Here is an 11,980-nt window from a genome sequence, read left to right as displayed (position 1 = left end):
CCTTCTCCCATAATATCAGTTTACATTTCATTCGCATAAACAGATCGGCTCCTCACGAAACTCACTTTCTTGCACTTGCTATACCTGCTGCTAGGCTGTCACTCACTAACATTGTTCCTCCCATCTGTTCCCTCACTGGCTGAGTACATTCCAGAAGTCTCTGGAACGGCTCCAGTGGGTGTCACTGAGTCAAGTCATTCTTGATTAAAGCGAGGCTGGAATGAGATGTCATTTATTTGCAGCTCACGTGTCATGAACCCAGCAAAGTTGAGTTCATTCTGGAAATGTCTGGGTTTCTGGGAGTAGAATATATAAGGTGTGTGTTCTGAGTGCTGCAGCAGATCAGAGACTGAAGACTGGGAGTTCACATCAGTCGGTTTGAGAGAAGTGAGAGAAGAGGCAGAGACAATGCTGAGCTGTCGGGCTTTCCACCCTTCACGTCTGTGCCAGCAGCCTGTGTACACATTGTGGCCTGTTCCACACAGGGTCTGGGAGCCGCTTGAATGCAACAGTTGGAAACAGGTGGAAGAAGCGAGAAAGAGCATGAACTTCATGGAACGTGTTCTTGAGGAGCTGGCAAAAGAATTTTGGGAAGAAAAACCAAGAAATCAGGACAAGAGACCTGATGATAATGAAGAAGGTAAAAGACAATCAGAGGACAAGGAGGGAGATGGCTTTTCCCTGTCCCTGGATGTCCAGCGATTCTCCCCAGAAGAACTGAATGTGAAAGTACTTGGAAGAAAAGTGCTGGTGACAGGAAAACATGAGAAGAAAAGTGATGTTGGCAGCCGCTATTCCAGCTACAAATATGAAGAGTTGAGGAGAGAATTTCAGCTGCCAGAAGATGTCAATGCTGAAGCTCTTAACTGCTGTTTGTCACAGGACGGTCGGTTAAAGGTTCAAGCCCCACGCCTGGCACTGCCAGCTGTGAATGAACGAACCGTGCCCGTCAACATCACCTCGGATACAACAACCAGTCCCCGGCTAAATCCTGGCCAAGAGGCACCGAAACTGGAGAGTGGAAAGAATGAGGGGAACCAGGAAGAGCAGGAAGTAAAAATGGACAATTAAACCTCAATTACATTTATCTTTTGCACGATGTAAGAATGGGTGATATGCAGAAATGAGTTTCTGAGACTATGATTTGAAGGCATAATGTTGAAAATTAATTGTTTTGATCTTGTATGTTTGAACTGTGTTGTTAGCCGCATTCGTGTGGATTATTTTTATATATATTTATTTTGGAACATTAAATACTTTTGAAAAAAATGATGATTTCGCTTTTTCACTTCATAAAAAATTAAACTGAAAAACTAGACACTTACTTCCTTTACACTCAGTAAAAAAAAACCACATTGGCCAGAATTTTACGCTCCTCCATGCCCAGCGGGAGCTGAGACGGTGTGGGGGGTGGGTGGGGGGGGTGTGGGGGTGGGGGGCGAGCGTGTCATTGGATGGACGGATTCCCTTCGGGTCCTGCCTGCCCCGACCTTTCACTGATTTTATGCTGGGTCGGGCATGGGTTCAGAGTGCAAGCCTGGCCTTACCCCAGCTAAGGCCCTTAATGCCAGTTCAGGGCTGTTTCTTGCCAACCTCAATCTTTAGGCTGGCGCGCTGATGACAGCTCAGGTGGGAAAACTCGTAAATGAAGAGATTTTGATCTCGGGTGGGAAGGGGGCTGGTGGGTGACTCACATCAGAAGCCCTCTTCTGACTGCAGGTGCCCTCTCCTGTGGGCCTGGTGACCTCTGGACCTCCCTCCCCTGCCGGCCTATCATCCGAGATCCCGATCCCCCCCATCGTGACTCTCCAAGCCTCCCCTACCAGCTCCACCCGGACCCCTGACACCTCTTGCTGCACTTCCAGGGTCTTAGTCCCAGGAATCTTCGTGCAACTAGTGCGCCTTTCCCTGTCATCCCAAAAATTCAGGGCATTTTAACTAGAATTAATTTAAAACCCAGAGATAGAATTCTCTATGTCAAGATCTGTCTGAAATTGAACTCAGTTCGTTAAAACATATATCAAATTATTGCACAGACCCAGTGCACCAAATCTCTGTATTACCCTGCAGCCTGACAATGAGCAGCAACAACAGCTTATCTTCCAACACAGACACCAGACTGGACACCACTCAATTCCTGGATGGTGGAATCCTCTTTCATTGGGGTTATCTATTCAATATGAATAACTGGGAGGAAAAGCAAAGTTAGTTGCATTGTAAGCAACTTTTATAAAGTTTCAGTGAAATAATATTACTAATTCTGCCCCCCTGAACAGAAGAACACAAAGAATAGGAACAGGCGTAGGTCATTCTGCCCCACGATCCCCTCCTTCACCATTCAATTAGATCATGACTGATCTGATTGGGGCCTTATCTAAACTTTCCTGTCTGTCCCCCCATAACACTTGACTCCATTGTCTGTCAAACATCTGTCAAACAGCTGTGAATATATTCAATGACCCAGTCTCCACTGGTCTCTGGGGAAGAAAATTTCGAACATTAACGACTCTCTGAGAGAAGAAATTTTGCTTCATCTTCATCTTAAATTGCACAGCTCCTATGTTTAATCCTCCACATAGTTCCTGGTGACCCCATGAGGGGGAGCATCCTTTCAGCATCTACCATGTCCAGCCCCACAAAATCTTACACATTTCAAGAAGAGATCTGTATCTGACTGGATCTGTATGGTGTGTAATATTTCTTGCAGTGTCTCTCAGCAGTAATGTTCCCTCAGTGAATTTACTGTATGATACTGACGGACAAACCGCTCGTGTGTTTAGTTGATGCTGGACAGTGGGAAACATCAACAGTCGCATCACAGGTTGTGGAATACATGGGCAACGCCACAGCTTATTTATTAGTTAAAATGTTAAATGGTGTAAAAATGTAAAATCAGGCTATAAACTTATATTGAATCTGGAATCCATTTCATCATAATGCTGCCAAGATACCTTGGGAATAAAGATTTATTTTGCAGATTGGAGGACATTCTTGTGTATGATGGAAACTGTCAGTTAACAATTTAGGAAGTTAGGAGCTTTGCAACAACATTAATGGTAGACCATTCATTTTTAAGAATTTAATATAATACAGTAGAAAGTTAACACATTGCTATATTTCATTGATAATATGTTATCAATGTTGATTTTATCCGTGAAGAGACCAGAGGGTAGACAAGCAGTTTTGATTTGTGTGGTTTTCTGGTACTGGAGTGGAAGATGTGAAAACTTAAATAGCAACATCCAAAATGGAAAAGGATATATACCTGCAAAGAAATAATTTGCAGAGTTTTGGCGAAAGAGCAGGGAAGTTAGGAGTAATTGGATAGCACTTCCAAAGCGCTGATACAGACATGGTGGACCGAATGGCCTCATTTTGAGCTGAGAGATTCTAGATCAATCGGTAATTTATATTAATTTTTAATATTTGAAAATCTCATGTCAAAACACAACAGACAACAGGTTTTAGTAACTTTGAAATGCACAGCAGCTTTATTTGTAACTATTCCATTTTTAAACATATGTCATTACGAATAGAACGGAACCAAAGCCTTGATCCGAACTTCACTTAAACGAACCTGATTTGAATTTCACTCTTTTTCATCGTTAAATATCACTTTAGTATCGCAAAAACCATTGAAAAGAGCAATACTAGAAAGCCAGAATGATTCATCATTCCCTCACAAAATCAGTTTACATTTCATTAGGACAAACAGATCCGGCTCCTCATAAAACTCACTTTCTTGCACTTGCTATACCTACTGCTAGGCTGTCACTCACTAACATTGCTCCTCCCATCTATTCCCTCACTGGCTGAATACATTCCAGAAGTCTCTGGAACGGCTCCAGTGGGTGTCACTGAGTCGAGTCATTCTTGTTTAAAGCAAGGCTGGGATGAGATGTCATTTATTTGCAGCTCACGTGTCATGAGCCCAGCAAACTTTAGTTCATTCTGGAAATGTCTGGGTTTCTGGGAGTAGAATATATAAGGCGTGTGTTCGAGTGCTGCAGCAGATCAGAGACTGAAGACTGGGAGTTCACATCAGTCGGTTTGAGAGAAGTGAGAGAAGAGGCAGAGACAATGCTGAGCTGTCGGGCTTTCCACCCTTCACGTCTGTGCCAGCAGCCTGTGTACACATTGTGGCCTGTTCCACACAGGGTCTGGGAGCCGCTTGGATGCAACACGTGGAAACAGGTGGAAGAAGCGAGAAAGAGCATGAACTTCATGGAGCGAGTTCTTGAGGAGCTGGCAAAAGAATTTTGGGAGGAAAAACCAAGAAATCAGGACAAGAGACCTGATGATAATGAAGAAGGTAAAAGACAATCAGAGGACAAGGAGGGAAATGGCTTTTCTCTGTCCCTGGATGTCCAGCGATTCTCTCCAGAAGAACTGAAGGTAAAAATACTTGGAAGAAAAGTGCTGGTGACAGGAAAGCACGAGAAGAAAAGTGATGATGGCAGCGGCTCTTCCAGCTACAAATATGAAGAGTTGAGGAGAGAATTTCAGCTGCCAGAAGATGTCGATGCTGAAGATCTTAACTGCTGTTTGTCACAGGACAGTCGGTTAAAGGTTCAAGCCCCACGCCTGGCACTGCCCGCTGTGAATGAACAAACCGTGCCCGTCAACATCACCTCGGATACAACAACCAGTCCCCGGCTAAATCCTGGCCAAGAGGCACCGAAACTGGAGAGTGGGAAGGATGCGAAGAAAATTGAGGAGGAAGTAAAAATGGACAATTAAAACTCATTTACTACTATCTTCTGTAAGATCTAAGAATTCTTTATGTGCAGAAATGAATTTCTGAGACAATGTTATGAAGGCAAAATCTGAAAATGAATTATTAAATTGTGTTTCTGTACTGCACTATTACCAGCATTCATGTGGATTATTTTTATAGATATGTACTTGGAAAAATAAATACTTTTGAATATAATAGTGATGATTCAGATTTTTTCCTTCGTATAAAGAAACTAATACGACATAACTGAAAAACTAGACACTTAGTTCCTGTATTCTCAGTGAAGAAAAACACATTTTAGTTTGGATTCCCCTAAAACCCAGAGGAAGAATTCCCTATGTCAAGATCTGCCTGAAATTGAACTCAGCTCATTAAAAAATATATCAAACTATTGCCAGGACCCAGTGCACCAAATCTCTGTATTACCCTGCAGCCTGACAATGAGCAGCAACAACAGCTTATCTTCCAACACAGACACCAGACTGGACACCAGTCATTTATTGGATGGTGGAATCCTCTTTCATTGGGGTTACCTGTTCAATTTAAATAATTGGGAGTAAAAGCAAAGTTACTTGCATTGTAACCAACTTTTATAAAGTTTGTGTGAAATAATATTACTGATCCTGTACTACTGAACATAAGAACATGAAGAATGGGAGCATGCGTAGGCCATTCAGCCCCCCGAGCCTCCTGCACCATTCAATTACATCACGGTTTACCTAATTCTGGCCGTAATTCCACCTTCCTCTCTGCTCCCCACAACCCTTGACTCCATTGTCAATCCAAAATCCATCTAACAGCCTTGAATATACTCAAAGACCCAGCTCTCCTGCTCACTGTGGAAGAGAGTTCCAATCACAAATGTCCCTCTGAGACATTTCTCTGTATCTCCACCTTAAATGCCAGACCTCTTATTTTTAAAGTGCTCCCAAGATCCTGATTTCCCACCAAGGGGTATGATCCTCAGCCTCTATCCTGTCCAGCCCCAAAGAATACAGGGATCTGTATCTTACTGGATCAGTGTGATGCGTAATATTTCTTGCAGTGTCAGTCAGCAGTTATATTCCTTCAGCAAATTTAGTGGATTATGCTGATGGAGAAATAGCTCATGTGTTTAGGTTGATGCTGGCAGTGGGAAACATCAACAATCATATCACAGTTTGTGGAATACATGAGCAATGCCACAGTTTATTTATTAGTCAAAATGTTAAATGGTGTAAAAATGTAAATTCTGACCATGAACTTATACTGAACCTGGAATCTATTTGATCGTAATGCTGCCAAAACACACCTGAGAATAAACATTTATGTTGCAGTTTATAGGAAACTCCTGTGTGTGATGGAAACTGTCATTTACCAATTTAGGAAGTTATGATGTTGAGAACTTGGCGACCACATTAATAGGCTGGGCCTTCATATTCATGAATTTAATATAAAACATTAGAAAATTAAAACATTGCTACATTTTATCAATAATGTGTTGTCAATGTTGATGTTATCAGTGAAGAGACCAGAGGGAAGATGAGCAGTTTTCATTTGTGTTGTTTTTTGTTACTGGAATGGAAGAAGTGAAAGGGTAGATTCAATGGCAACTTTCAAAATGGAAAAAGATATATACCTGCAATAATTTGCTGAGTTTAGGTGAAAGAGCCTAATTGGATAGCACTTTCAAAGGGCTGACACAGGTGTGGTGGACTGAATGGCCTCATTTTGAGTTGAGAGATTCTAGATCTGTTGGTAATTTATTATTAATTTTCTATATTTGCAAATCATATATCAAAACACACAACGGACAACAAGTTTTATTTTGAGGTGCACGGCAGCTTTATTTATAACAATTTCATTTCTAAATATATACTATCAACAGTATAAGGGACTATGCCACCCTCTGGGATAGAATCAGAACTTCACTTCACCTAATCCAAACTGATTTGAATTTCATTCCTTCTCATTCTGCTCAATATCACTTTAATATCTTAAAAATCATTGAAAAGAGTTAAACTAGAAAGCTGAAGACTGTCTCCTCATTCTCTCATGATATTAGTTTCTATTTCATTATGCTAAACACATCTGGTTCTCTGAAAATCTCACTTTCCTGCACTTGCTATACCTGCTGCTAGGCTGTCAGTCACTAACATTGTTCCTCCCATCTATTCCCTCACTGGCTGAGTACATTCCAGAAGTCTCTGGAACGGCTCCAGTGGGTGTCACTGAGTCGAGTCATTCTTGTTTAAAGCAAGGCTGGGATGAGATGTCATTTATTTGCAGCTCACGTGTCATGAGTCCAGCAAAGTTGAGTTCATTCTGGAAATGTCTGGGTTTCTGGGAGTAGAATATATAAGGCATGTGTTCTGAGTGCTGCAGCAGATCAGAGACTGAAGACTGGGAGTTCACATCAGTCAGTTTGAGAGAAGTGAGAGAAGAGGCAGAGACAATGCTGAGCTGTCGGGCTTTCCACCCTTCACGTCGGTGCCAGCAGCCTGTGTACACATTGTGGCCTGTTCCACACAGGGTCTGGGAGCCGCTTGGATGCAACACGTGGAAACAGGTTGAAGAAGTGAGAAAGAGCATGAACTTCATGGAGCGAGTTCTTGAGGAGCTGGCAAAAGAATTTTGGGAGGAAAAACCAAGAAATCAGGACAACAAACCTGATGATAATGAAGAAGGTAAAAGACAATCAGAGGACAAGGAGGGAAATGGCTTTTCTCTGTCCCTGGATGTCCAGCGATTCTCCCCAGAAGAACTGAATGTGAAAGTACTTGGAAGAAAAGTGCTGGTGACAGGAAAACACGAGAAGAAAAGTGATGATGGCAGCGGCTCTTCCAGCTACAAATATGAAGAGTTGAGGAGAGAATTTCAGCTGCCAGAAGATGTCGATGCTGAAGCTCTTAACTGCTGTTTGTCACAGGACGGTCGGTTAAAGGTTCAAGCCCCACGCCTGGCACTGCCAGCTGTGAATGAACGAACCGTGCCCGTCAACATCACCTCGGATACAACAACCAGTCCCCAGCTAAATCCTGGCCAAGAGGCACCGAAACTGGAGAGTGGAAAAGCTGAGAGGAAAAATGAGGAGGAAGTGAAAATGGACAATTAAAACTCATTTACCGTCATCTTTTGTTAGAAATAAGAATGGTTTATATGCAGAAGTAGGTTTCTGAGACTATGAAATGAAGGCATAATGCTGAAAATGAATTGTTTTGACCTTGTATTTCTGAACTGTGTTGTTATCAGCATTCGTGTGAATTTTTTGATATATATGTTTTTGGAAAAATAAATACTTTTGAAAATAATAGTGATGATTCAGCTCTTTTACTTTGTAAATAGAAACTTAAATGACACAACTGAAAAACTAGACATTTAGTTCCTGAATGAGGGGAACAAGAAAGAGGAAGAAGTTTATAGGGAAAATTAAAATGCACTTACATTGAATTTTTTAGAGAAGAAAGAATGGATTATATGCAGAAAAAAGTTTCTGAGACCGTGATATGAAAGTATAATGCTTAAAATGAATTGTTTTCATCTTGTTTGTCTGTACTGTGCTATTATCCGTATTCATATGGAATATTTATAAACAAATAAAGATTTTGGATAAGTAGTGATCATGTTTCTGCATATTACCTTGATAAAAATAGACTAATATTAAAGTAATCAAAAACTAAAGCTTTACTTCCTTTCACTCTCATTAAATGCGCTATTTTAATATGGGACCCAGGAAAATAATACTCTATGTCAAGAACTGCCTCAAACTGATGTCAGTCCATAAAAAATATAAAACTATTATACAGACCCAGTGCACTAATAGACGAGGGCATCTCTGTATTTCCCAAAGATATTTCTTGCGGCCTCACAATGAGCAGCAACAACAGATTGCCTTCCAACACAGACACCAGACTGAACACCACTCATTTAATGGATGGTGGAACCTGTTTCATTGGGTTTACCTGTTTGATATTAATAACTGGGGGGAAAAGCAAAGTTACTTGCATTGTTAGCAACTTTTATAAAGTTTCAGTTAAATTATATTACTGACCCTGTACCCTGCAATATCTCTCACAGTGTCAGTCAGCACTTCTATTCCTTGTGTTGTAGAGTTGTTTGCTGTCTCTCTAAGAGTCTGGAGACTTGTATGGTTGAACATAAGCTGTTTATTGTTAACACACAACCCTGTCTAGGTCCTACCTTCATGCCACCTTCTCTCAAACTCTCTCTAAACACAGTCTATCATCATATGACTTCCTACATGAAAATGTGGGCAGTGCTGTTTCTCTAGTCCCACCTTAACCCTTACTAACCCTTATACTACACCTCCTCAAGTTCTTACCCGCTATATTTACAATGTAATATTTCCATGCTACCCCTTCTCCCCCAAGTCTCTAACTTTACAAATTCAGGTGGTCTGGAAGCTTTACAACTCTTTCAGATCTCATTCTCTTCCTATCCGGAGGTGTGGTAGAGTCTCAGTTGCTTCGGGCTGACTTTGTTGGTGAAGAATTGAAATTGTAATATTCAGTGTTTCAAATACTTGGGTTTCAACATCTGGTTTGCCTCTTGTGCTGTTCTGTGTCAATCCTTCTTCTTTGATCGGATACCATGGGCTTATCCCGTTCCTTCCGGAGGGAATGTTCGCTCTGCTCACTCGCAGAGTGGACTCGGGCTTTCTTTCTCCACAGGGTCTGCCATGTTCTTCCTGGAAGCTGACATTTCAAAAATGGAACCTACACTTTCACTTGTTTCACAATTTTAGTGAAATATTTGTTTACTGTCTTATTTTCCAGTTCGTTTTCAAGCTGATTAATCTTTTCATTTTGCTCAGCAACTACTCTGGTGAGTTCAGTTGTCTTTGTCTCAGACTTTTCTGCAAGACCCTTATACAGGCTCAACAACCTCACCTGGGCATTCAGGTCCCTTCAGAGTCTTTCTTCTATGGTCACTGACTGCTCCTTAGACTCTTTCAATCTACTTGTAATGTCCTCAATCTGTTTCTTAAATTTTTATTCTTCTGTTTTTAAAGTCTGGATTTGCTCTTCTATACTGCACATCTCAGATTGGATCAAAATTCAAAAATTTCATTATAGATAAAGGCAAAATACTGCGGAAGCTGGAAATCTGAAACAAAAACAGCATCTCCACAGATGCTATCAGACCTGCTGAGTTTTTCCAGCACTTTTTGCCTTTGTTTCAAGAATTTCATTGCTCTTTTCATGATCAAATTCCAACTTTTCATCAGTTTTGGTGGTTAATTCTGCATTCAACCAACTGTTCTGATTCATCAATAATTCCTTTTCCTTTTCCAGGCATTTTTCCTGATACTTAATAGAGATTTCTGATCCTTGAAGTTCATCAGGTTCTAATTTTTCATTAGGAAGCTCATTTTCCATACGTGAAAGTTGGTTGTCTACACTGAACAGTTTCTCCTTAGCAGAGCCTAGTTCCTCTGGGCTATCCTTCAAGCTCACATTTTTTTATTTTGCTTCTGCTAGTTGTTTCTAAGACTCTTTGAGCTCCTTTGTGAGAACTTGTACTTTCTCTTGGAACTGTTCAACATTTTCTTGACATTCTAGGTTCTTAATTTTCATTTCAGACATTTCATTTTTCATCAACTCAATGGTTGTCAGTAAATTTGAGGCATCCAATGGTTTTCTTTCTAGTTTCTTAATCTTCAGCATTGGATTAACATTTCTCAATCATATTTTTGTCTTTTCTTTCTCCATCAGCAGCGGAGCTTTGTCCTTGTCCTTCATTTTGTTTTCACTGTTGGCCGGGTCTGTCTCCGGCGAAGTCTTAACCTGTTTCAGTTCTGTAGCCATGCTACTTATGGCTTCATTATCTGCTCACAGCTTGACAAACTGAACAACTTTTCCTTTCAATGTCTCCTCTTTTCCATTCAACTGGTTAATCAGCCTAACCATCTCCATGTTTATCTTCTCTTTCAACTGGGTCTGCTGCAAAACTGATAGAGAACTCTTTTTCTGACTGTGAAATTGGATGCTGAAGATGTGGTTCCGGTGCCTGGACCAGCCTGGTGGAGCCCTGCAATACAGTCCGCAGAGGGTGTCACACATCGTCATTGTCTGCTGCGCCCTTTACAACCTGGTGCTGCAATGGGGAGAGGAGCTGGCTGAGGAGGAGCTGCAGGTCTCCTCCGATGAGGAGAATGCCGACGGAGATGAGGGTGAGGGGGTTCTCGGTGGTGACGACAGCAAGGATGAGGCTCTCACACTGGCCGGACGAGGACGGGAGGCCCTCATAGCTGCCAGATTTGTGGAGGATGTTGATGACCTGCAGTGAGGCATCCCTGTAGATCCTCACCTCGCAGTTGTGAACGTTTGACTGTGAGAATGCTCCTGTCATGGAGATGCAGTGGAGGCCCTAATAGTCGCTCGATCGCAGGAGGATGATGACAACATGCAATGAGGACACTCCACAGATCTTCACATGGCCTCTGAGAATGTCTGACTCCTGTCTGGCCGAGGGCAGCTCACTTACGCTCCATGATCAGGGCCATCTCAAAAATGCAGCCATGAAACTTTAGATGCATCTGATGCTGTGTCCGCCTTCAGCACCTCAGCCCTTCAGGAGCTGGTGCACAGCATCACTGGTCACAGATGCTGGTGTGTTGGGGGCCAGCCCCACCTTAAAGGTGCTGAGAGCACACAGAGAGAATGAGAGAACTCTGTGGTGCCTGACCACTATGTTCTGGCAGCAATGACCAGCACCGCCGAGGTGCAGGCATCAGTAATGTTTCCAGGGAGTGAGAGGCTGGACCATCACTGTGGTCTAAAGGCTGCACAGACACAGGGAAGAGGCCCTGGACTGAGACACCTGCCTTTTATCTTGTGCAGAAAGATTTCACATCTGAGCGTCAAGAACACTGCTCATCAGAACAAGGAGCCATAGGCTGGACGACCTTCATAGGAGTTTATTGACAATAGTGAACAGTATGTACAAGTGATCAACACCCGTGGCCAGGCTGTGCAACTACTTTACCTAACTTTCCTAACCCTGCCACTACATCTTGGTGCTCCCCGGACATCCACAGCAAAGGTGGAGGCAGCCTGCTAACTGTGACTCCCTGTCTGTGATGACTTTGGTGGGCATCCTCTGGAGGGCTGAGACTTGGGGGGCCCCCGGTCTGCTTTTGGGGTCCTGCTGTGTGGCAGTGGCCCCTCCTCGGCCTGTGAAGCTGGATCTGTGGAGGTCACAGGAAGAGTGGATTCAGATGGGCCGGTCATTCCCGGAGTC

The 11,980-nt window shown here is 42.5% G+C and overlaps 3 protein-coding genes across 3 annotated transcripts; all 3 read left to right on the top strand.

The window, feature by feature from the left end:
* The first annotated feature begins 219 nt into the window (after nt 1-219).
* On the top strand, nt 220-1,100 carry LOC144667799 (heat shock protein beta-11-like). Its single transcript, XM_078529254.1, has one exon. The coding sequence runs from the start codon at nt 409-411 to the stop codon at nt 1,069-1,071; it is 663 nt and encodes a 220-aa protein (XP_078385380.1). The 5' UTR covers nt 220-408; the 3' UTR covers nt 1,072-1,100.
* Nucleotides 1,101-4,005: 2,905 nt separating this feature from the next.
* Nucleotides 4,006-4,756, top strand: LOC144667712 (heat shock protein beta-11-like). The gene has a single exon (XM_078529166.1). It carries the CDS (start codon nt 4,081-4,083, stop codon nt 4,738-4,740), a length of 660 nt encoding a protein of 219 aa, XP_078385292.1. The 5' UTR covers nt 4,006-4,080; the 3' UTR covers nt 4,741-4,756.
* A 2,302-nt stretch (nt 4,757-7,058) lies between these two features.
* Nucleotides 7,059-8,015, top strand: LOC144667711 (heat shock protein beta-11-like). The gene has a single exon (XM_078529165.1). It carries the CDS (start codon nt 7,083-7,085, stop codon nt 7,830-7,832), a length of 750 nt encoding a protein of 249 aa, XP_078385291.1. The 5' UTR covers nt 7,059-7,082; the 3' UTR covers nt 7,833-8,015.
* Nucleotides 8,016-11,980: the final 3,965 nt, after the last annotated feature.

The sequence above is a fragment of the Cetorhinus maximus genome, chromosome 25 (assembly GCF_964194155.1).
Source record: "Cetorhinus maximus chromosome 25, sCetMax3.hap1.1, whole genome shotgun sequence".
NCBI lineage: Eukaryota > Metazoa > Chordata > Chondrichthyes > Lamniformes > Cetorhinidae > Cetorhinus > Cetorhinus maximus.
Note: the sequence above shows the minus strand (reverse complement) of the source record. Positions and strands in the feature narration are given on the sequence as shown.